The sequence below is a fragment of the Vidua chalybeata genome, chromosome 15, assembly GCF_026979565.1.
Source record: "Vidua chalybeata isolate OUT-0048 chromosome 15, bVidCha1 merged haplotype, whole genome shotgun sequence".
NCBI lineage: Eukaryota > Metazoa > Chordata > Aves > Passeriformes > Viduidae > Vidua > Vidua chalybeata.
The window spans coordinates 3,820,264-3,845,865 of NC_071544.1; the positions used below are offsets into that span (position 1 = coordinate 3,820,264).

General features: G+C 40.9%; 2 protein-coding genes across 6 annotated transcripts in view; both read right to left on the reverse strand.

Moving 5' to 3' along the window:
• The window catches only part of DOCK2 (dedicator of cytokinesis 2), a 155,322-nt gene extending 154,469 nt beyond the window's left edge, over window positions 1–853 (reverse strand). Inside the window, exon 1 of the mRNA XM_053956912.1 lies at window positions 605–853. Coding sequence (XP_053812887.1) covers window positions 605–853 — 249 coding nt within the window. The remainder of the gene's footprint in view (window positions 1–604) is intronic.
• Window positions 854–4,612: 3,759 nt separating this feature from the next.
• SPDL1 (spindle apparatus coiled-coil protein 1) lies at window positions 4,613–25,028 on the reverse strand. 5 transcript variants are annotated; one of them, XM_053956827.1, is made up of 14 exons: window positions 25,004–25,028; window positions 24,606–24,679; window positions 23,391–23,452; window positions 21,483–21,665; window positions 19,257–19,433; window positions 18,760–18,954; window positions 18,308–18,457; window positions 17,596–17,694; window positions 16,698–16,808; window positions 14,141–14,281; window positions 12,506–12,615; window positions 11,747–11,934; window positions 10,017–10,619; window positions 5,351–5,439 (listed from the first exon to the last, which is right to left on the reverse strand). In XM_053956827.1, exons 4-13 carry the CDS (start codon window positions 21,639–21,641, stop codon window positions 10,057–10,059), a joined length of 1,893 nt encoding a protein of 630 aa, XP_053812802.1. In that variant the 5' UTR covers window positions 21,642–21,665; window positions 23,391–23,452; window positions 24,606–24,679; window positions 25,004–25,028; the 3' UTR covers window positions 5,351–5,439; window positions 10,017–10,056. The 5 variants fall into 5 exon arrangements, with proteins under 5 accessions (XP_053812804.1, XP_053812802.1, XP_053812803.1 ...); XM_053956829.1 differs by lacking the exon at window positions 25,004–25,028 and having other exon boundaries at window positions 4,613–5,439; window positions 10,274–10,619; window positions 24,606–24,954; XM_053956828.1 differs by lacking the exons at window positions 24,606–24,679; window positions 25,004–25,028 and adding an exon at window positions 24,716–24,954.
• Between the last annotated feature and the right edge of the window lie 574 nt (window positions 25,029–25,602).

Genomic DNA, 25,602 nt, shown 5'->3' on the forward strand with positions numbered 1-25,602 from the left:
GGTTTTTAATGCATATCACAAAAAACTATGGCTGCCTTAAAATAAAAAATTTCTTTTAGAAGCATTTAGAAGGTAAATAACTAAGTAGTAGCATGCATCTTTCAAGTGCTTTAGCTTTGATTCGTACTTGCTTAAGGCTTTTTTAATACAGCAATTCCATCCTTCGTACAAGTTAACATCATTCATTTAAAGATTACTTTCCTTCCAAGAAGTATGACTTACCAACTCAGACACAGATTTTTTCTGTAGCACTGACCATAAGTGACAATCTTGCAGAAGCAGCTGTAGGATTCCCCTTCCCCTACATTTGTTCCCCATAACTTCTGGCCACTGCACATTATACAACACATTATTTTTTCAATCTGCTTCTAACACACCAAGGTGGGAGAAGCTGCATTACTATCAAAGTGGGAAAGCTGACTCTAGTGTTCATCATGCTGTTCTGTTTGAAAGATCTAAACTTTGTACAAATTTGATCCTTTCAGTTAATCCCCGCTGGTGGAGCTGACGGTGTTAACCCATCACAGCAGAGAAAACACCTGCCCACATCCTGCTCAGAAGGCAGAACAACAATGCTCAAATGGCAGCTCCCTGAGCTACTCACCCACGCCACTCTTCTCTGTCTTGTGCCATCTTGCCATGGCACGTGAATCCGGGCGGCTCGCAGGGATGCCCACCCCGAGCAGCCCCAGGTTTGGGGGGCAGAGCTGGAGGGGTGACCAAGGCAGGCCCCGGAAGCGCCGTGGCTCCCCAGCCCTGGGACGAGCAGGCGGCTGCGAGGGCTCTGTGAGATCTGCTGCCTCTCTGAGCTTCCTTCCTCTTTTCTCAACTTCAGATACCGTGCCCGTGTCATGGGGGAGGGGAATCCCAGCCTGGGTGTTTCTCTTGCACCGTGTCAGCTGTGAACACAGAAGCGCAAGAGGACCAAACCCACGCCAGGACTCTGTGGCACCACCCCTGGACTTCACTTTGGCTCAGTGACCATCCCTGACCATGGCTTAGGTCAGTGCAGGACACCAGACCAGAAAGGTTTGACCTCAGAGGATGCTACATCTTAAAAACTCTGCTCTTCTAACCTGCCCTCAAACTCGGATTTGTGCTTTTGATGTCGCCTCTCCAAAAAGAAACGGAGTGAAGACAAAGCCACATTTCAAAACACACCCACTCTTTTAAATGTCTATCATTTTATGTTGGGAGGAAGAAGCAGAAGACTCTTCTCTAAACAAAGCAGTACTTTCTTAAAGACTTATTGTCAATATAAAATTGCCAGAAGTAATTTTTAGTGTATTTCCAGCCTGCTTGCACACAGGCTGCTGTGGGAGCCAGCTTTGGTGAGGACATCTTGGATGTGCAAAGGACCAAGCCAAGTCTTTTGGAACGTGGATTAAGGACAATATACTGAAGGCAGTACGTCACCTTAAAGCACAAAGTGTGTGCTTTACTCATAGCTAGAGTTAAAAACCCTCAAATGAAATCCTTGCAAGATTTACTGTTTGTTTGATCTTCTTAGTATAACAGATTCAGCTGACAGTCCTGTCCTCTGGATATTCCACTGCAGTTTAGCAATCATTGTTTATCCAAACTGTTTAACACTGCCGTGCTACACCCATCTCCTGATTTTTGATAACCATCTCCTCTGGTCTTGATAACACATGACATTTTATTTCTTGATTTGAACTAGCAATCATGAGGAGCACAGACTGCCAGTCTCTCTCCTTGCATGTGGAATTCTAATATATATTTTTACAGGAAAATCACTTTAACCTTTACCACAGATTTGCTTGAATTGGTCTAATCTTAACCATACTAGCTTAGAAAAGGATTTAGCTCTTTTCTCTCCCCTCAAATAACATTGAAAGTCATGTTATCTTTACTAAAGTGGGCTAAATTCCCAGCAGCTCCCATTATTTCCATTTACAGACAACAAGCTTCATCTAAAAGTTCCTAGTATTTTCTGTCCCTGGAAAATCCACTTTAAATTGTTATTCTGTCAAACACAGATTCTGAGGCTGAACTATGTCATCTTGCAGTTTACTCTGGGTTTTGAGCAGTAACTTCCTAACCAGTGTAATTACCTTCCTCACTCCTCCCAGTCCCTGTTGCAGCAAATCCCCTTTTCCCATTCACTACTTGGCCTAAAGGTTGCCTTTTTATTTTCTTGCTCTTCCTTATTGTGTTCCCCTGTAAAGCAACAGCCCAGAAGAAAACTGCTCCTTTCTAGGACTCATTTGCAAACCTGCTTCTCCATGGATGCCTAATATACCTAGTTAATACTATTTTCTTTTGAAAGTAAATGATCTAAAAAAAAAAAAAAAGAAATTTCATCTGCAAACTGGGATCCAATTTGCAACGCTTTTCTGATGGCCTGATGTGATTCTGCAGAGCACAGCACAACAAAGGGACAGGGCTCTGGCCAGAGCTCACATCTCCTCTTGTACCCTCTGGACTCACCCCAAAAGCCAACTCGAGGGCCAAAACTCCCACAGGAATTGCTGCCTCCCACTGCCATCCCCTTCCCCTCTCCAGCTCTCAGCACTGCACAGCTGCTGGAACTTCCTCCTGGCAGACTTCCATGATGATGCTTTTGTAGCCCTTCAGCCACTTCATCTCACTCAGCTCCCACCTTGTCTGGCTGGGTCTGAAAAATTCCTGCCTACAACTCCTAATGAATGGACTGGGGAACCAAATCCTTCCTTAGCTGCAAGAGGAAAGTGCATCAGAGCAAAGCACACACAGTAACCCTAAAATCCTGTTCTTACAGCAGAGAACAAACCCCAGCACAGGTCTAAGGAATTAAGGTGGGCAACAGTTACACCCTTTTGCCCGTGGAGGTTTTTACTCCATGTTTGTTTGTGCTGTTACTTCCACATTGATATTCCACAAAAAACAGTGGGCAGAGTCATCACCCTCACATAGCTCACCATTTCTTCCTTAAATCTTTTTCAGGACAGAAGGTTTTTTAATGAAAATAGAAAATTCCTTGTTTACCTGAAAGATGAAACTCTGTAGAGGAAGCTCACAAGAAAAAACTTACCTTTTGGGGGCTGGGGACAAGCAGAAGAGAGACAGCTCTTGCTTCCTTCAATATTGCTATCAGTTCCAGAAAACAAGACCTTGTAAGATGATGAGTAGCTAACTACCCATTTTTTAGCTAAGCTAATTTCCATTATAAAGAATTTGAGCAGTACACAGAAGTTGCATTTCACTGCCTCTAAATTCTATTTTATGCCAAGATCTGTGAGCACAGTTGCAGAAAAGCAACTGATGAGACAAACCAGAACCAAATAAGAAAATACAGCAAGAACTCTCAAGTTCCTCAAGTGTGTTCCAGCAAACCCAAAGCCTGGACCCAGACACATTCCCCCACCTGCACTCCTGCAGGAGGATGTGTAAACACAAATCACTGCACAAGATGGTAAAGGCTGCACACTCCAAGTGGACTCCAGCAGCAGAGACTGTAAAGCAGCCCCCAGCAGTAATGAGATAATCCTCATTAGTTTCATTTGTTTGTTGAAATGACATCCCAGTTCTGTTTGTCACATAAATTAACTAGTTCTTTCAACCTAGAAAAAAATTTAGAAATGCCACATGCCCAGTAGCTCAACATAAAGTTAACTATAACATAAATCAACATACAATTAGCATATAATTAACTGTCTTAGTAGACAATCTACAGCTCAGTACTGCTATTTAAACACATTATCCAATGTCAACTTACCACAGGTTTTCCTCTAAGTAGAACAATCATGTACCTCAGTTGTTCTAGGCTATTTGTGTCTCACAGTAATGACAGTAAACAAATGTAACTTTCATCATTTGCATAAGAAAGGATTTGTTTCTAACATTTTGTAGCATAAAAAACAGGATTTCTTCAACATAATTTAAGTTCACATGTAAGAAGTCAAGAAGAGCAAGAACTATTTCATGGCTATACATTTGCTGTCAGTAATAACACCTTAGTAAAAGTTAACAGGAAGATATTCTCAGTTTATGTAGCTTCATTAACAACAGACTGAAAAACTCAGCTACATAGCAAATCTCTTACATCAGTGAAGTGACAAAATCTGATTGTGTGACACACAGATTTCTGATTATTTTGTTCAACAGAAGTAGCAGCCACTGGGCTGTGCCTAAACAGAACTGTGCAGAAATGCTCTGATAACAAGATGGAGCTGCCTGGAAAGGGAGAAGATGTGGTCATTTATGGAGACATTCCCACCTTTTTAGTCACTTCTGCTGTGATCAGAATTCAGGTTTTGTTGAGGTAAGTGACTGGTGAGCTAAAGTCACCAGAGTTAACAAAATCCCAGGCACCACTTCAGACCTGGCAGAACTGTAAACAAACCAGGGGGTTGCAAGATTGCTCCCCAATGTTTTCTTTTCCATGATGGATTTAAAAAAAAGTGTTAAAGATCTTTCACCTTAATTACTGAGTCTTTTACTTAGAAACTGGCCAATCCATTCACCAGAGGGAGCTCAAATCATGACTCAAATGGAGTAATCCAACTTCCATACAAATACCTAGCTTAAAAGGTCTCCTCAGAATTATTCTGCATGAACTTCAGGAAGTTACAGAATTGTCCCCTAAAAACATGACACACAGCACCTGCAGTACACTTTCTTATCATTTATTGAGGTACTTTTTTTTAAACAAGTTCTACAAAAGACATCACCTTCATTTAAAAAATGGATACATGTTTCTTTTCAAATACAATACAGACTACATTTTATAAAGAAAGAAACAAACCTTTATTTTAATTAATAGTACAAATACAAGAATCCATAGAATTTCAAACACTGACCAACAAAACACATGGAGTGATTCACATGCACTTTTGCAAAAAGGCCAGCCTGAAAGTTGAAGAGTAACACTTTAGGAGGAAAAATATTAAGAATTCTGAATCTGGAAACTGGAAAAAATTTAGGAGCACATCACTTAATTGAGTTCTCCATCAACCCTGTCTAGTCTGTCTTACCATATAATAAAACCTCTGTTAGCCAGAACTTCTCCTCCACAACAGCCCTGTGCTTCAAAGAAAGAGCAATGAATGTGTTCAGAGAATTGCCAAGAGTGGAGAACAGGCCACGCCTCAGGTCAAGTGCAGGGAACACAAGAGGTGCCCTCAGGGAAGGCATCAAAAGTGCAGCTCTGCCAGGCAATCACACCCTTCATAACAGCAGGCAGATCAATATTCAAGTGAGCAACCTGGGCACTGATGGGAGACAGGGTTCACTCAGCAGCTCCTGCTGAAGCAGGACCCCAAAGTGTCCAGGTTCCCTGCAGAAGTGACTTACTGCTGAGCACACTGAGTTTCAGAACTTGCCTTAGAAGATACGTACAATGTGGAATGTTTTTTCTTCTGTGTTTTCTTCTCTGTTGAGATTTTAGTTTCTCTCTTATCTTCTTCTGTAGTTTCAAATCTGGATTCAGCTGTTAACCTACAGGCAAAGCAACCATTCTAAATATATACTTAGTTAATATAAACCTGGACTAAAATAAGAATTTTAGGCAAAATCAACAAGCCAGCTGGCAAACCATCCATATACAGAGACAGAGCAAGCAAGTTTAAGAAGAAAATGAGACTAAACCAAAGCATTTTTCTATCAGTCCTAATCACATTTCATCATTAAAAACCTCCCCCCACACCTCAGCTGCTGAAATGTTTGGTAAGGAAGATTATTGAAGATGTGAAGTGGCTGAGATCAGCCTTCAGAAACACCAGTGACTGTGTCATGCACAGAAAGGAGATCCAGTCCCCAAAAGCACAACTCCAGGTGAAAAGTCTGAGCAACACCATACAAATGGAATGAAATCAAGCTTCTTGCTTCTACACTACCAAAAACCTACCCTTAAAATATGCTTCAGCCTTGTTCTACACTACTATGGCCTTCAGCTTAGTGCTTGAATATCTTCAGCTGGGGGAAGATTTATTTTCAGCCTCTAAATGATATAATTTGTCCACTGACTAGTTTTAATTCTGCTATGAATATGAATGGGGATAAAACTGCCTCGTTGTTAAAAAGATAATTCTGAAATCAAAACATCAGATTGTGCTCAGATGCCTAAATCTTGTTTTTAATTTAATGAACATGCAAACATGCTATTAGAACAATTGATGAATAGTGATGTTTTACCCAACCAAATTACTCACAGCCCATTGACTGTTACACATGATTATTTTCACAATGAAAGAAATTATGGAAAATGAAGTTCCAAATTAAACATCACTTTATATAACAACACAAACTCTACACACATTTATCAGCACACACATTAAAGCAATTCTCTGGTGATCTTGTGGATTTTTAGTGGTCACAGGAGCCCCCAGTGAGCCACCCACACCATGGACAGCTGCTTTCAGTGATGTTTTCCCCAACACAAATAGCTGCTACTCAGTTGTTAGAGACTTATTTGCAATACAGGAAGGTGCAGTTGAACTTGAGGACTATGAAAGGAGCTGTAACAAAAAAAAAATTGGGGAAATTCAGCTACAGATTCAGACTGCTGTCAAAGTATGATGCACTGCAGGCCTTGTGCATGGTATTCCCTATAAGCACTGTCTCAACAGGCTGAAGAAAACCAGGCTCTGCTGTGCACCTCCTCTAGATCAGGGTTTGCTCCACCATGTGCTTTGCACTAAGGCCACATCTGTAACTCTGATGGCTGAGCACCTTCAGTCCATGGTCACCTTCACTTTGAGTTGGACAAATCCTTATGTGCTTACAGCTCGAAGGAATTATTCAGGGAAGAAAAAAAATGTGTTCACAGTAGCCATCATGTGGTTTGCACTCCCCCAGCAGCTGCAGTTGGGGATGGATCATTTCTGTTCATGAACCTGCTCCTATGGCAGATTCCCTTCATTTGTCCCTCCTACTCTTCTGCCTTTAACAGCCCCTGTCCAAGGCCACCAAAACCACTACTCTAATGGCCAAGTGAGTCCCTATAAACGAGCAGAAAGAACAAATAAAAACCACATTCACTTAAGTTACATCCCAAAGCAGCACAAGTGGATTTATGCACAATATTGCCCTTTTATGGTATTATATAATTCTCTTAGCCTGTAATGTAACAGCTCTGGCGATCACATTCACCCTGTGCCTCTCAGGGAGACAGAAGCCAGGACTGAGGGAGTGAAGCTGAGCCTGGGAAGAAAGGCTGGAGCAGTTTTCTTTTTTTCTTTCTCACTGCCCCACTGTCTTTAACTGGCAGGGATTTAATCTTCCCCAAGTCTGGTTTGCCCATGACCTCGGTCATCTTTACCCACTAACTTTTTCCATCCAGTGCTCTCATCTGTCCTATGGAAGAGAGGGAGGAGCAGCTGATAGCAAGCTGACAGCAAACTGAGGTTCACCCCACAGCCCTCAGAGAGCACCCTTAGAGCCCTGTCCTGGTTCACCAGGTGTCAGCACAGGGAATGGATCAGAAAGAACAGACAGTGCTTAAACACCTCAAGCAAATGCTGGTGAAATTATGACATGATTTAAGCTCTGACTCTACAGACCAAAACTGAGATATAACTGAGGCTCCTTCTACCTGTTTAAGGAAGATGAACTTGTTTCATCAGGTGGAGTTTTACTTCCCAAGGCTGAGGGCTGTGCCTGAAACCCCAAAGAATATTATTAGTTTATCCAGAGCTCCTGCTGAGCCAAATGGCCACAGGCAATTGGACAAAGCCCAAGTGAAGTAGATTTGGTGTATATAATCCAACTAAATAATTTAAGGGAGCAAATAAATTTGAGGGAGCAAATCCAAGCTCTTCTTTAGATCAAACTCAGGCAAACTGCCTCAAATCTCAATGCAATATAAACTGTGCAGCAAGGGCTAGAGTCTGCTATTTCAGTTTAAGAAGAGAAGAAAAGCATTTCAATAGAGAAATGTTTATGTCTATTGACCAGTTAGTTGGCCAAACAAAAGATCACTGCACATAACCTTTGCATTGCCAGAATTCCAGCATGCATTGAGAAGTAATAATCACCACCTGAATATTTTAATCTGTAGTCTCAGCACTCATGTCACAACCTGATCAGTGCCACCACCTAATGAGCGACTGCAGTGCTGGCTGCAGCCCTCTGGAAGGACACAGAGGTGCCCTGCACACACAGGTGTTGGCTGAGATCATTCAGCTGTACCTGCTTAGATCTCCTCAGCAAGAAAGTCTCTTCACACAGGGGAGTTTGTCACCTCCACAAGCACACCCAGATCACTTCTGACCACTTCCTCATCGCCTCCTGGGCTGAGATGACAAATTCAAACCCCACTTTCTAGAAACAAAGTTTGCAGCCCTTTCACAGCTAAAGTGGCTCTGTTCTCCCACAATTCCAGGCCAATGTCAGAGCTCAAATAATTACTGCACAAAAACTATTCCAGGCACAAAACCAATCCCCAGAGACCACAACAACCTTTTCAGCTGCAGCATCACATTCTAGTTAACACAAGACGAAACACTGACAATTATCCACCCTTATTTTTTCCTCCCACAAACTCTCCCTTTCCAGGTCCCCACTCCTGATTGATATCCCAATATTTTCTGTGCCCAAGGTTCAGCCACATCCATCACAGAACAGTCCAGAGATTCTTTCAGTGTTTAGCAACCCAGATTCTCAAATTTTCAGACTTTAATATGACTTCCTATTTTATAGCACACATAGCAGATTAGGGGTAAGTAAATCCTTAATGTTAGTTTAGTATCACAACCTGGGGTTTTAGTAGCTCATTAACACAATCAGAAATAAACGGAACTTTCTGCCTGGATTTGCCTTTTACAGACTCACAGTATCACCAAAAAAAGCTTAACAGTTTATCTGGAGTTTTGTGGCAGCTTAATTAATTGTGTTTGTGGTTTTTATTTTTCAAATATTTTTCATCTTTTGTTCCTTATTTGAACCAACGGCAAAGGGTACAAGATTAGAAACCTCCCTCTGAACTATGGTTTCATCTTCCTCTTCCACTTTTTCTACTCTCTCTGCTTTCCAGCATCAACTCCATAAATAATTTCCACTCCTCACCCCAGCTCCAGTAGGTTTCCCCCTTCAGTTCCCGTAAACTATTTCCAACAGTTTCCTGTAAGCAGACATTATATCTTCTTTTCCCAAAGCAATATGAAGAAGTGAACCTTTTCATATCAGGTTACATTCTGCCCGTTCCTTTACGTGTAGAGGACATTGTCAAAACCCAACACCATCACTAAATTATACCAATCTTTCTTCTCCACTTTCATCCACATCTGACCTTCCTGATCTTCCCTCCTCACTAACAATCCCTCATTTTGACACAGCTGCTAAAACTGCTGTTTCTGCCATATTCTCTCCACAGTTTAAGAAGTCTGCAGTATTTGGCTACTTTAAATCTGTTTATTACATGCATGCAACCTTGAGGAATTGATCCAAGAGCCAAAGCATCAATCCAATTACCCTGAATGCCATTAACTTTGGCTATTTCTTCCAGCAGCTATTAGCAAGTTGCGAGCTCTAAACCTTTGGACCAGCCTAGACTTTTTTTCTACCTGCAATCACTTGAATATGTGTTTACAAAGAGTATAAAGAGAATACCAAAAGCAATAGTTGAAAAAGTAGAAAATCAAAGTCAGTATTGTTTTCACCAGGATAAAAAAAGCTGGACATAATGACTGTTCTCAGTTACTTTTTACTAGATGATAAAGTAACTTCAATTCTCAGTTCAGGGGAAAATTTTTCATCTTAATTTGGCAGTTGTGTTTCCAGCTATTGTGCATCCAGACCATGCATTTCATTTGTCTGACAACACAGACAGCTAATTAATTCTCTATTATCTCGTACAATGAAAGTTAACACAATTCAGGTGAAGAATTACTTAAATAATTTTTAGGCTTTTAGCTAAATCTGGAAGTGGCTGGGGGCTGAAATTAGGTATGAAACTGGAGTGTGATTCCAGCTGCCTTTATTACCTTGAGCTGTAACACAGCCGTGTGGCAGTTTTGAGGGGACCAAGAACACAAAGTTTCTGATGCTGGAGCAAACCAAGTGAGCTGTCATCCTACCTGCACACCTTAAATGTCTTCAAGCAATGGGAAAGTTATTTCAGAGACTGTTCCGAGAGTCTTTTTTATTAGTCAGTGTTTGAGTCCTTCTAAAAGGTAGCGAGAGGTTGAGCGTGGGCAGCCGGAGCTGAGGAATGACACTGCATGCAACACTGAGGAAATAGATAAAGCAGTGGAGAGCACAGCTCATGCAGCGAAAGAAAAGAGATGCAGGTCTGTGCTGACTGCCTGGAGCAGAGACAGAAGCTGACACTGACCTGGGGACAGCTGGAGCTGGGGAATTGTTTCCACTTCTGCTATTTGAAGTAAAGGTGACATGATTCTCATCTTGAATTTTAACTCTTTTTCTTTCTCTTTCAGGTTCAACAATGTTTCGTATTGCCTGGAGAGCTGTATGTAGTGGGGATGCTTGGATAGGCTGTCTTTTTGGAGAAGCATCACTTTGCTCAAGGCTCTTGGCAGTCATCTTTTTCCCTTCCTTACTTGGCAATTGAGTGAGAGCAGTTTCTTTCACTGGAGTATTTTTGCTGTCGAAGTATTCACAAGTTGCATTCACTGGAATTCTCTCCCTCTTCTTTTTAATTTTAGAACCTTTAAGTAATTCTGAAGGAAAAAATGGAATATACTTTTCGTCCAAAAGAGAAGCTGGAGATGACTTGTCCCCCAACATGCTCACAATAAAAGTAAGAATATTTCACCTCACTAAAGAGCTTGGAATAATTCTTAATAAACAATTTATATCCTTTAAAGAATGTTTCTTATTCTATCTGACCATCCCAACAGAAGTTAGCTTGACAAAGAGACATCTTTCTCCTCATCCACTCTGTCTTTTCACCAAGGCTTTAAATTAAATGCTCTGAACTGCAGGCTGCTGAGGTAAGCTTCCACAAATAACATTTTAAAGTTAAATCCTTTGGGTGTGGACAAAAACAACTTTCCTATCTGGTTCCCCGTTCATGGAATCCCAGAATTGTTTGGATTGGAAGGGACTTTAAAGCCCATCTCATTCCCAGCCCCTGCCATGGGCAGGGACACCTTCCACTATCCCAGGGTGCTCCAAGCCTCATCCAACCTGTCCATGGACACTGCCAGGGATGGGGCAGGCACAGCTGCTCTGGGCAGCCTGAGCCAGGGCCTCACCACCCTCACTGGGAAGTTTCATCCTAGTATCTCATATAAACTTGCTCTCAGTTTAAATAGAATCCTCTTCCTCCACAGCTCCCTTGCTTTGCACATACTCAGGTATCAGCTGTTTGTCAAGTGGGTCTCTTTAGCCAAAATTTAATCCATATTAACTTGAGCTACTGAACTGTTTTCCTGTAAATGCCTTGCACCTTATTCCAAAGCTCCCATCAGCTACCTACATCTTGAGACCCAAGACTTCTCATCACTACAAAGACATTGCTGCTATTAGGGAAACACCTGAGATTTGATCCCACCCACTTGAGTCTGGTTATCTACTTGTGCTCTATAAAGCCCCTGAACACTGCCATTTTTAACTGTAAAACTGCATTCTTTAGTCTCCTCCAGTCGGTGCTCACATATTCAAGCGAGGTGTTGAGCAAGGCAGGGCTTTTCTACTATCAGCTCAGCAGATTTTTGGATCAGGTTATTTCAGAAAGTCAGCTATTTAAGCATTAAATTGTTGAACTAAACCAATGTCTTCCTGTTTAGTGTCATTCCATATCTAAAGAAATTTGTATTTTCCCAGGTAGAAAAGAAGTATTTACCTTCAGGTTCATATTTCATTTTCAGCTCGTCCAGCATAACCCGCAGGTTCATATTCTCACTCTGACAAGCTTGCAAATGCCTCTCATTTGTGAAGAGCTTCCTTTCAAATTCCAGGACCCTTTGGCTCTCATACAAAGCTTTCATTCTCTGCAGGGATAGCTCATTTTTCAGTGTTTCAGTTTCCTTGCTGGGATGGGAGCAAAATTATAAAATCAGTTACACTTGAATTTGTTTGGGTTTTTCTCTTTTAGTAAAGCAACAACTGAGCACTCAATTTCACCTTAAATTGGTACTTATATATCAGTAGGAAAAAATCAAGCTTTTTTGTCCTATAAAAGATTTTAAGTGTTATTATCTTGTTTTTTTTATAAGAGAAATAAACATACACATCCTAAAGACTAAGACTTTTCATACAGTTTTCTTACAGATTAACTTTCAGTTGATTCAAGGTCTCAATTGCCCTGTATTAGGAGTATTAACAACATTTCTGGAAGAAAGCAATAATCATAAACAGTATTTCTACTGTTATCTTTTAAAACATGAATGAAACTACAAAAAAAAAAAAAAAAAAACAAAACCCAACAGTTAGTCCTATAACGAAGTCAGGTAGGTTCCACAGCATTAGAAAATGCAACAGGGACAAAACCCATCAGCACATGCAGTCAGTGCATACAAACAGTAACAAAAAAGGGAGGATAAAAACAAGTACCTAGAAGATAACCCTGCCACAACCAGGGCTTCAGGCTGGAATCACTTACTTTGAGTTGTCAAGTTTAATTTGCAGTAAATCTGCATAGTAACCATTTTCAGAATCGCTTCCTTTGGCACCATTAGCAGGTCTGGACTCCTCCATATTCTCATATAAACTCTGACAAAGAACAAGTGTCAGCTGGTCAAGCAGTGACCTTTCAGAAGTACATTAGCTTAGTTCTTAGGAGACATTTTCTATGCATTGTGATGGTGAAGTCTCATCATAGAGGGATTTAAAGACAAGATAAAACTCAGCTGCTCTGAGTACTTTCTCATTTGTTACAAATATCAAATAGCACTAATACTGACAGCTCTCTCTCATCCACTGAAAAAAGGAAAACAAAAAGTGAGTTTACTCCAGAAGGTTTGCAAGCAGCACTGCAGAACAACTTTCTTGCTTTTTACTTGAAAATACAGGGTATTTAGCTAACCCCAGGGAATTTTTCTCAGCATTTATTTCTAGGCTTCAGCAGCTGGACCCCAGAGGAATACCAGCCATGCTAATCAACAGTCAAAATCTCAAAATCAATTACATATTTCAGATGAGGAAGTTGGTTCATAGTAAAGATGTTATAAATGCAGCATCATGTGACATCAGGGTTTTTGTTTGGGGTTTTTTTCCTGAACAAGCAGTACTCAGATTTAATCCTGTCCCAGAGACCTCCCAGGCCTCTGTCAGTCACTGCCTACAGATACTTTTGGTGGTTATTAGAATCAATCATTCCATTTCCCAACACTACTTATTTATGGTCTAGAGACAGAAATTACGTACAGATCAAGCTTAAGCATGACAAAACTGGTAAAATAATCAGGCTGCCTCAATTATTGCTAAAATGGGTTAAGCCTGGCTTCACACCAGGTTATTGGGTTAAATACAGAATACAGGAGGCTATCCTGGAAAGCACAGTCCTACTGCACAAGCAAATACACCTCAGTTTGCATTCCAAAGCTCTGATAAGAAAGGGCCAAACGAGTCCAGAAACATGCAAGAATTAAGAAAGGCTTCAGTTTTTCACTCTGGGAACACAAAAACATCAGTACCATTACACTGGTGCATATAGAAATCCTTGTGTGTTTCTCACTTTTCAAAATACTGACAAGATGTTTTCAAGTTGCATAAGAGGACTGAAAAAACTGCTTTACAAGGATAATTAAGCACATCAGTTTTGCTAGAAAAGAGCATGCTTCAGCTGCAAAGTTAAGACACATCAAGAAACTAAATATCCAAGAAATTCAATAGAGCTGAGACACCAAAGGCTAAAGCCTAAGCACACACAGTAAAAGTGCCAAATGACTGCACCTTCCCAGAGAAAAATTGGATGTCACAGCTCAGTGAGCTTTGACCAAGTAACTGAATTTAAATGCTAGAAATAACTATAAACGATATGAAGGTGCTTCACATAGGACACAAAATTGTTTCTTCAACCCAGGTGTTGGCTGAGGTATAATTTTCTGCTTCTCTGCACTTGAGGAGTCTAATATTCTCCAGCTGCAAAATACAATTCAGGTCAAATAAAGATATGAGTCAGCTTTTGGATCCCTTTTCAAACCCCAGCATGGACTTCAGATAGTTTTCATAATTCTTCTTGTTTTCATGTTTTAGCTACCAATTACAATTTTCTACTTAATTAAAAACCACATACCTTAAATTTTTCTAGCTGCCTCACTTTCATAAGAAGATCTTCTATTTCACCATTCTTTTGCTCTAACATGGACTGTAAGCGTTCCAGCTGATCAAATTCTGCCTGGGAGCCTTTCAGCTGCAGCAGTGTAGCCATTTGCAGCTGGAAAAGAGGAAAAAACTATTTACAACAAGTACTGGGATTAGTGACTGAAAATCCCAGCCTTTTACACAAAACTGTTTGGGCACTCAAGCCTTGTAATTCTAAACCTGAACATAGAAGAGCACTGGATGCTTGAACTCAGTGTTTGTGACATAATCCTAGCAATTATCACCACCAGGGCATGAGGACAGCTGAGATCTCAGTGAGCAGTGCAGTCCTGAGGTGTCCCACTCATCTCTGTACTGGCTGAGGAGCACATAAACACTCTGCCAAGGACACACACAACATTCCACATCCACACCATCAGCACCAAGCCAGCCAGAAGCCAGTCTCAGTCCAGGCTGAAATGCACCTTGAGAACTCACTTAGGAAATTCCACAAGCTTAACCCCTCATTTTTTCTGTTCTGCTTTTCAGATGTAACATCACCATGTTTGCCTTCTACAATATTAACCCAAGAATTTCAGCTTTTTCTCTTCTCCAATGGAATACATCCTTTCAGGCAAAAGAACACCCTCTGTCATTATAAAGAAGTTATAAAAATCTTACATTTACAGCAATATTTCTGTTGGTGTTAATAATATTGAAGTACAAGGGTCTTAATACATCCAGTTACAGGTGATACATGAGACATTAAAACAAGAAGCAGAACAAATTAAAGACTTCATAAGGTGTTAGTAAAAACTGAGGCATTTTTATCAGTCTAGTCAGTATAGATAAGGTAACACTGGGAGAAATCACAGGGAAAGGATTAAGTGAAAAATTAGATTAGAAGGAAAGCAAGAAGAACATTTACCCTATAGAATCTCTTATGTCAGGTAAAGGGTATTGATGATTCTGTGCACAAATTAGAGCAAATGAAAGATTCAATCATCTCCTCAGAGCTTCTACAGGATGCAAGGGAGGCAAAATTGTAAACTCCACCTCACTGGCTGACTAAAACTATCCTCACAGCTGCCAAACACACACATCCAACCTTTTTTCCTTTTCCCTTAAAATGCCTCCTGGTAACTATCAGAATTGCAAATTTCAGCTGATCTACATTAACAAGGATCTTGAAGAAACTGGAAAGGACTAGGAAAAACATACTAGAGGTGGGAAAGCCTTCCCAGGAGTGCTGTGTACATTCTGTTCAGGAGTCAAATCCTCAGGATTTACCAGTAATTACCACAAAGTGAGATTCTTCAACTAAAGATGCAACAGCAGTTACCTCTCCTGTGGGGTAAGCAGCTTTGAGTGGAGAGATCAGCTAAACTCAGACTGAGCTTTAACTGGCAGCATCTCAGTGCAGCACAACAGAGAGGATGCTAACAGGGATCTGAGACAGCAGCTTCAGCAAAACAGCTTTTCTAACAAACTACCCATCTCCAATACTATCGAAAAAAAATTAGAAAGAATTCCAAATAAAAGCTTTACGTACTAGCATAGGGATACAAATTTGCCTCCATTTTTGGTACTTTTGGTATTAGCTGTGTTTCTTACACCATTCAATCAGTATAACTGACTTGCCCCATATCACAAAGAGAAAATTTCCAAAGGAACTGATCCTACTCAATGACTTTCCTCATTCAAATCTTTGCTGTATCAGTTTTCTTTTCCTTTAAGACCATCGTTTGAACTATTTTCAACCTACTCCATAAAATCGAGGCAATATAAACCTTCAGTGCAACTCATTGATGTGTAAGCACTCTCCTCAATCTGCATGAGGAGAGTGCTTAAGTAGTTAATCAAAATGAAAGGATCCACTTTAGCATTGGAAAAATCGTGAGACCAACATGAAAACAGTTGGCAGCTCTGCAGCATCCCCTTGACATTGTCCTGTAAATCAGCTTCTGCTAACTAGTCCTCAACAATATTAACCAACAGGCTCCCATCCTGTAGCAGTGGAGTTTAACTTAAAGAATTATGAAAGTTAGATTTATTCTTACACCAAAAATAGGGAAAAGCAACAAGAAAAAATATGGACAAAGACAATAAAGCAACACGGAGGTAGAAAAACCCAAACCCCTACAATGTGATGGTAGTAAAAGCTTATCTTTTTCTTTATGCTCATTCCTGACAACCACAGTTAATCTACAAATACCTGATTCATGTAGTACAAGAATTAGACAAGAAAAGAAAAAACAATTACCAAGACAAACTGAATGCTAGTTTGACTGACAGGAGTTGTGTTTTACTTTTATCCATTAAACAACTACTGCCAAAGTGAGCAAACATGGTGCCTTCGCTGTAAAGTGGACGCTGTTGGACCACAGGAGTCAAACAGCACAGCATCATCTCACTTGTTTTTCCTCCCATTTCCCTCCCCCCAGACTACTGCACCATATTTTAAAGATAACAAATCCCCTGGCCTGTGCATTAAAGCAGTGCCTTATCAGACCCAAGGACACCCTGGAGTATTACAGGAATCATCCTACCTTCATTCTTTGCAATTGTTCTCTACTGAATGCATGCTGTTTTTGTAGGGACTGATATTTTACTTTCACACTGATCAGCTGTCGTTCCATTTCTGCCCTACGGTCCTCCACCTACAGAACATTGTGAACAATTATTACTGTGAAATCACAACACTTGCTGTCACTGGGATGATGAGTTTGTTAAGGACATGCTGCCTAGCAATGGGCGTTCAGTCTGCAAACACTGCTTTTCCAGCAACAGTACTTGAAAATACAGTCTTTGCCCTGTGATAGAAGTGGGTAGAAGCCCAACCAGTGAAATACAACAGATTTTTCTTTTGTCCTTCTGATATCAAAATAAAATAACATTTAACATGCTCCACTGTTGCTGTAGAATAGTTTTGTCCACTGGCAACAGAACAGTTTAAAATAATCTGAACTGTTTCCCAAATTCACTCATCCCCTGGATGCTACCATGAAACATAATGCTCCCTGTGCATTTAACACTCACTCAAAAGCTAATTCCAAAACCCTCCCCAAAAGCTCAAACATCCAGACATTTTCAGGAAGGCAGCTTTTATCAGCAACTGTTATTATTTCACATGCTGTCTTCTACATTAAAGATGGATTTATCAGCCGAACACAAAATCAAGAACTGCAGACAGAACCCTCATGAACCCTCAGTCACAACTTTTGACTTGATAGTCAGATAACCTGAAGTGATTCCATTAAATTTACTAACTCCTTATCTTCAGAGAGAGCATGAAATGGTTTTCCACATGTCAGATCAACACTGAAGTCATATTTGAGGACTAGAGATATATGCTGGCCAGATCAGGTGCAGATACTCCCATATTTTCAATACAATATAAGAAAGAAAACTGAAAATACTTCTCAGGCATCTGTTGCATAGTTGTACCTCAGCAAAGAGAGAATTGCCTTTATTGGTAGGGTCCAAAGACTGCTGCACTGCATGATCCAGCTGAACCCGAAGCTCCTGATTAGCCTCATGAGCTTTCTAGATTAAAGCAAAGAGGATATTGGTCATTTAAGCATCTGCTGTACTGCATACACAAATTTAATCAGAGAGCTTTAACTCTAATTTCCTATACTTTAGCAGAGATTGTATTGTTTGAAGTCCTTCATTGAACATACAGTTCTAGTAACTAAGAGACAAATTAATTTCATTTCACTAAAACACTTAATATTTCACTTGTTCTTCAGGACAAGAGCACAACTAAAAGCCTTTAAGGGTAAGCTTTGATGTTTGTCAGTTGGATTCACGATATTCAGATCACTCTCCCAGTTGTGTTCATCAGTGACAAATGCTCTACTTCCCATCAAGATTCTCCAAGGCATTCAGCAGGAACTTGAAATAAAAAGAATTCTGCCAGTGACCTGTGAGAAGGTCCCCAAGAGGCAGAACAGTGCCATACAAAGCTTCTCCTTTCACAGCTGCCACAAAGCAGGGCCATCAGAGAGCTTTTACCACCAGACATGACCAACCACTGCCCTTCTCTTTCCCCTCTCTCTCACAACTCCTCAAAACTCCTCCTTCACCAAAAATCTGGCAACACACCTTGTGCAATTTAGGGTTTATCTACCACCGTGAAGTAAAATTAAGAGAATACCTCTAATGCATTGCAGTAAAAGACAACTTCTTTTTCCCTCTCTTCTTTCTCCCCCTGCAGCCGCTCCAGCTGGTTACGTAAGTTACTGTTCACAAGCTCTAACTGTTCTTTACTGCACTGCAGCTCATTCAGCTTTTCTTCATCACTGGCCTAATCAAACAAAAAACAAGAATGAAATGGAAAATATTTAAAACAATTGGAAGACAAGCAGGCCTAAGTAAACCAAAGACATTTATTAGTAGCAATTGGTTTTAATATAAAATATTATCCTGAAGAAGAGAGGGTATTAAAGCCTAGCTCTTACAGCTGTTACTTTTTGCTGTGCATATTGTCTGAATAAAAGCCAATGCTAACATGGCACTGCAGACAGCACACCTAAAAATGAAATGAGCAAAAGGGCAGAATTTCATCTTCAACTAGGCTACACTGCAAACTCAGTGCTACTCACACACCTTCTGGCTCTGGAGTTCAGTGAGCTCTATCTGCAGGTTGAGCATTTCTGAAGACATGGTCTCATGGACACGCTCAGACATCATGTGCAGTTCTTCTGATTTGGCAGCAATGATTTCCTTCTGATGCTCCACTTTTTGTCTCAGTTGTTTCTCTGAGAGTCGGGTTTCATCCAGTTCTGCTTTCAGGTTCTCCAACTTAAAAACAGTTCATAACTAACTAGTATCATTTCATGGTAAATTCTTGAAAAGCACAATACTTCTGACTGCTCCAATTACAGAAAATATCTCGGAAACACAAGAGTAGCTTTTAAAAATAAGCATTGAAATTCAATGTAATTCGTAAGTGACTACACAGATATTTTTTAAAAACCAAACAAGCGACTATACATTGTAAATATTTAGTATTTCTTTTGGTAGTTAAGAGTGCAATTCTAAGTTAAACAAATAGTACCTAAAATGGCATTAACAACCTTTTAGCTATATATTAGTTATCAAACCTTGTTTTTAAGGTCACTGATTTCTTGTCCATAGGCTCTCTCAAGCTGTTCTTTCTGCTTATCCAGTTGCACATTTTGCTGTTGCTTAAGGGAATCACACTCAAAATTCAAACTTTCCAACATTCGATTCTTGAGTTCAATTTCCCTCTGAAGTGTGTATTTTTCTTGTTCAAATTTCTGAAAGAAATGACACACTAATAAATCTAGATGTAATTGTATACTGTTCCCTAAGCATTTATGAAAAAGCACAGGCTCCGAACCAAGATGCTTGTAGCTCATTTAGTCTTTTGTTTGAGTGCCAATTAGAGAGTTGTATTATCCGTGTTTTAAAAAAAATAAAAATAATTGCTCTAAAGTGTTGTGATTTATGAATGTTGTGTTTATAATTTAATTGTGAAATATTCTCTTCATGGAAACTCTATTTCTTTGCACCCAACATGAAAGGTGTGGGTATCTTTTCTGCAAGCGTCATAAATTTAGCCAGAGTTTATACGTCCTTTCTACCACTACAGAACCCAATTATGTTAAAAATCACTACAGTCCATCAAGCAGAACAGCTGAGTTCAATAGTTGTTTTAACACAGCTAAATTGTCTGTTTCATAGTAAATCCCATCAACTCTTCCAGACTGAAGAATTTTTTTTTTAAACAGCTTCTATCAATGCTTGATTACATGTTTGCTAATTACAAAGGATGGCTTCATTTTACTCTTCCATTCAGCCAGCAATTAAGGAAAAGAAAAAGAGAATCTTGAAAGCAAAAGAGGTAATAAGGAAGCCAAATCAATCTAAACATGCAGATTTTTTTTTCCTTTTCAAAATAACCTAAGTCTCGAGACACAAAACAGAATTAAATAAAAAACTGAAAGCTGTCAGGTATCAAAGTGACCTCTGTGGCCTAGACACAGCTTATCAAGGACAGGCTTAGCTCTCAAATACCTAGGGCAGGAGCTTTAACACAAAGATAAGGACTGGCCATAGGACAGGTTTGGGAGTGCACTGCTTGGCCAGAGCCAAGAACAACAAAATCCCAGCAAGAGCCTGCCTGCACACTGGTACAGAAGAGCACACGGAGCTTTCTGAGAGGCTTTTGTGCCTGCTGGTAGAACCCACACTTGTGTTCACAGTACTGCCTTGAATTACTTGCCTCAAACAGCACAGAGGAGAGCCAGAGAGAGATTCAAAACTCTGAATCTCTTGGGTAAGCACAGCTGCCACACAAAATGTTATTCTACTGTATGAAGGCCCACAATTCCAACCCTCCCCTGGAATCCAAGTTACCAGCCTGGCTCAGAAGGTGGCTCCAGCCTCTCACACAGGATCACAACCTATGGGAGCAGCTTGACAGCTCAGGACCTGCCCTCTGTGCTGGTCAGCAGGAAAGGATGATCCTGCCCTGGCTTCCTTGGAACTTGTGCCTTCAGCTGCCTCTAACACAAAACTTACTAATGGTGAACTGACCAGAATAAAAAATTCTGTCCATTCAGAACAGCAGGGTGCTGCAACCCTCCAGCAGCTACAAATCAAACCTTTCAGCTCTATCCCAGGAGAAGGGATGGATGCACAGCCAGAAAGAGACTAAATGAAGATGAATAATTTATCTGAAACACGAGCTGGCTGAACACAAAGATGACCCTTAAAGCCTTTATGAAAAGTGGAAGAGATTTTCCCAACTGAAATTTTCTTCAACAATTACTAAAAAGAAAACTGTAATAATACCTCTACAATTCAGCACTATACTACTCCTTTTTCTGAGCTGCAAAGAAATGTGCTAAAAAGTTCAGAACCCCTGGGTATTTGGAAAATTTAAAAACTTCACGAGAGAACAAATAAATTTTACAGTCTTGCTGCTAGCATTCTTTGCACAGGTTTTAAGTGATATAAAGCTGACTGAGAGAGCATACACAAATGGATTGCTAAACAGAGGAAAAACATGCTCTGAAAGAAATTTACTTTAGCATTTAGCACTCATTTTACATTAAAGGCAATTAGTCCTACATGATACTGCACACTTGATGCATAATTAGCTATGAAACCCTCTCCTAGTTAGATACAATTATGCTCAGTGTCTTATAGCTGAGAAAAAAGCCCTCTCTACAACTACTCAGAGGTTTATTAAAATTAATCTAGATGCTAGAAGGCATGTAAAACACCTGTGCCTCTCAGAAAACAGTTAAAATAAAATGAAGTTCTGGTTTTGAGCTTTGAGAAGAAAAGGCAGTCATCACCTCAGTTTTCTCAGTCAATTCACTGCGTGTTTGATCCAGCTGATTTTGAACCTCACTTTGGGACTCCAGTAAATGCAAACCATATTGTGCTGCCTTTCTTCGCTCGTTCTCTGCTTCCTTGAGTTGCTGTTTAAGACTTAAAATGGTCTCTGCCTCCATTCTTCTTTCTTTTTCTATTCAACACTGCGAAAAAATAGTTAAAAAATATATTGCAGTAAATATATTTTACAGATAAGAGTAGTTAGATGCAAGAAGCTACTGGATTTCTTTTCTTAATCAGGATAGAACAATATATTTTTGCATTAATACAAGACAAAAAAAAAGGCTCACAAGCAGACCTGTGAACAGTAAAATAACAGTTATTTTTTCATAAACTTGGTTACTGTCTTATTTTTGATTAGGTCTAACATGCAGCAGAAGCACTCCTGTGCACCCAGCCTGGTTTCTTCATACATCACAGCCAGAGTTAATTTAGGATAGAGCTCTCTTGCCAAGTACAAGACAATTAAATAACCTTAGAAAAACACTGCTATGCACTTGGCTGACACTATTTTCTCTGTACTATAAACCAAGCCCCACTAAGTCCAGCATTTCTTGTGTACACAAATAACACTTAAGACTGGCGTAGGCAGCTGCCTTAGCAGGACAGTGTACTCCTAATAACATTATGTGGGATAGAGAAACAGATAAAAGGTAAGGAAGGGAAGAGTCAAAAATAGAAGCCCTGTTAAAACACATGGAGTTTAACACAGGGCTTTGCATTTATTTAAGTGCTTAATGGAGTCTTTCAAAACTTAGTTTACTTGTTGAATTTGCTGAAATGTGACAACTTCTTGTCACATTTCAGCAAATTCATCTATTTCTAACTGTAGAGTATAACGGAAGACAGAAGATGCATTTTGCAAAAACATTAGTAGAAGTAAATCCAACAAAGCAAATATTTAAAAAATAAAAGTCAAATTAACACCATAAGTTTGTATGACTGCTTGCTCCCAAATCTGCCAAATCAGCCTGGTGCAAGAAGATCCTACTAAGACAGAAAATGCTAAGTAACTTGGGCTTCTGAACAACATATGCCAAGAGTTTTCTAAGAAAATAGGAAATAACAGCAAGTGACAAACACACAAAAAAAGTGCAGATTTTTCAAAGTCAGGGCCCATAACTTTTCCATAATTTCAGAATAAGTAATGTAATAAGTAAAGTAATTCTGTATTGAAGACCCGACTCTTGCTTTTGTTCTCACAGAAGCAATTTATTTGTTGCCATTTCTTACTGGCACATACATCATCCTTATGAATGTTGTCATATCCATCCTTCACTTTTTTTTGCTAACTTTTATTCAGCATGAAAAACCCCTTGTGGAGTTACCCAGCTTCTCCTAGTAGAAAAGAATTTAATTAACATGCAGAAATAATTGTGACCATACTGTGCCAATTCCTTTCCAATGTGACCAGAATGATCACATTCTGATTTTTGCATTTTCTCCTCACTTGTTGCTATCCAGGTTTAACACATACAAAGAAACTTTGTCCAGCCAGGCTTTGAAACCTCAGTTTTCACCTCTAACCACTGCAATGCCTGAAATAGTAGTTTTGCACTTATATTAAAATAAGCCAGTGAAACACAGGAATTTTGCATACCAATAATTGAGAACCACCAGTGTTATACTAATACAGGGACACCACATAGAAATTAATAATTAAGTGTTTAAGGCAAGGTGTAGCAATACAAGAACATAGGCAACAACTTCTGGCATGCATTTCCATTAGTAAAGAGGATGAATTGTTCACTTACATAAACAGAACTTTAAAAAGAGCTTTATTTTCTGGTCAGACAACAGTATAGAGGCAACACAGCCATTTGGCAGGTCCTATTACTAACTTAAATGAATAACATGTTTAAACTCACCTCCAGAATCCCATTGAAGTATCTCTTGACCTTATTCTTCAACTCCTTGTTTAAAAGAAGACCTTTAAAAGTAAAAAAAAAAAGGCAACAGTTGTCTAGGCTGGATGAGTGAGCTGCCAGCACAGCACAGCCCTTCAGAGCAGACCCTTTTCAGAACAGGCTTAACCCCGCTGGCTGCCTCATGAACATGCAGATCACAAGCTAAACCCCCACATAAATGCAAATCTTATTCAAATCTCAGTTAGGCAGCTGTCAGACAGTTTAGAAACAGTCAGATCAGGCAATGCTGCCAAAGGATGGATGCTTTGCAATTGGCCTCTGGGGCAGGTAAACAGGCTACAGCCAGGGTCTTTCTCTTCTGGCACACCTGTAATTTTTAAGGGGTTTTTTTGGGGGGGATTTTTGACCCACTCCTACTTCTTCAATCTCTTTTGCAGTTCCCTTCCAGTTTCACATATAAGAACTTTGCACTCCTAATAAATTATTTACTAGAAAACAGAAAAAAAAAAAAGTATGGGTTTTTTCTTAATTTTACAGTTGAAGTGTGGAGGAAAAGAGAAATAGCTTTCCTATTCACACATTCCTGCTGACTATTAGGGAAAAGAGCAAGTATGCCTTTTGGAGCACAGCCAACCTCAATTTTTCCTTGTCAATTCTGGATGAACCAAACAAGTCCAGGTAGTTTTGTTCAAGAAGCTGTACACTGAAATAATTGCCAGCAATTTAATATCATACATGAGGCTAAGTAAATTACTCTGAAAATAACGTTTTAAGATCAATTGAATGGGTAGCAAGGTAAGTAGGCAGGAGGGGGGAAATAACAGACATCTGTCCTCATTTATTCTACTGAGTTACAAGAGTTACTCACTTTTGGCTAAATATCCTCAAACATTTAATGAGAGATTCTATGCTGAGAGCTGCACACCTCGATTATTGAACCATTCAAAGTCTCCTTAATTAAAGTACCAGGGTAGGAGATAAAAGGCAGTCTCCTGGCAGGCCAACTTTTTTCTCCCACTCTAGCACAGCTTTTCTGGTTAAACTCCTATTCCCCAGGGCCACTAGTAGCAGCTGCCCGTGCTCTGATCCTGTCAGAAGCACCCGTGCATTTTTCTGATCAGGAGCACAATTACCAGGGTGGTTTTTCTCCCTCAGCCCAGGCATCCCCACGACCATTCCAGCCAGTTACTTACACAAGTCCATATCTGCACCTACCACGCTGCACACTCAGGCTGAAAGATTTCCGGAGCTGACCACCTTTCCCAAACAGCGTCCTGGGAGGGTCGGTACTACAGAGAACAACAAATGACACACTACAGCCTCACCGTTCAGCCAGCACAGAGCCCGGGCAGGCTCTGTGTGTCACCAGCGCCATGTCCCCACTGTCCTCTCCTTCCAGGCCCGACCCGCTGCAGACCGGGTCTGACCCCCACACCCGGTACGGCCCGAATGGGCTCGCCCCGCTCCTCCGCGGGCCGTGGGGCAGCAAACGGCCCACCCGCTGCAGGGAACGGCGGCCGGCACTGCAGCAGCCCCGCACGGAGCAAACCCCGCACGGAGCAAGCCCTGCTCCCCCTCACTGCTCCCCCTCACTCGCTGCCCTCTCCCCGCACCCGCCGTTGCGGCCGTTCAAACTCAGCTCCGCGGCACCGCCCAAGTCTCGCGAGATCCGCCCCGCCCCGCCTCCCGCGCCGGGCGGGCCGTGAGGGGCCCCGTGAGGGCGGCTGGAGCCCGCCGCTCCCGGGGCGCTCACCGTGACCCTGTGTCAGCGCTGCCGCCGGGCCGCGGCCGCCGCGTTTATTGGTGTCAAATACAACGCCACAGCCTTGTCCCGACCGCGGGAGCCAATTGACACACCCAGGAGAGCGATTTCTGTGTTTTATCCGAGTTTGCCCTAAGTAGGGAGCTGAGTGATAACACACGAAAGGCTGGCTCACCGATCAGCAGAGCTTTACGCTGTTTGTGCATTTCAGCAAGGCCATCAGCACTCATTGGTTACGACTTGCAGAGCTTTTCTATTCATGGGTGTTCAAACCGCTGTTTGCTGTTGTACCTCTCGTTTGTCACGCCGATCCGTCAGCTCTCCGTCCTGAGGGGATGTCACCTCCTGAGGGGATGGTGCCTCCTGAGGGGATGTCACCTCCTGAGGGGATGTCATCTCCTGAGGGGATGTCACCTCCTGAGGGGATGGTGCCTCCTGAGGGGATGTCAC

What these genes read in the sequence shown, in the direction of transcription:
- SPDL1 (XM_053956827.1), bottom strand. Translation starts at nt 21,641, where the DNA reads ATGGAGGCAGAGACCATTTTAAGTCTTAAACAGCAACTCAAGGAAGCA. An exon ending in TTTACTGCAATGCATTAGAG is followed by an intron (nt 17,695 to 18,307) that starts GTATTCTCTTAA and finishes GCTTTAATCTAG; the next exon opens with AAAGCTCATGAGGCTAATCA. An exon ending in AATGAAATATGAACCTGAAG is followed by an intron (nt 10,620 to 11,746) that starts GTAAATACTTCT and finishes TTTTTCCTTCAG; the next exon opens with AATTACTTAAAGGTTCTAAA.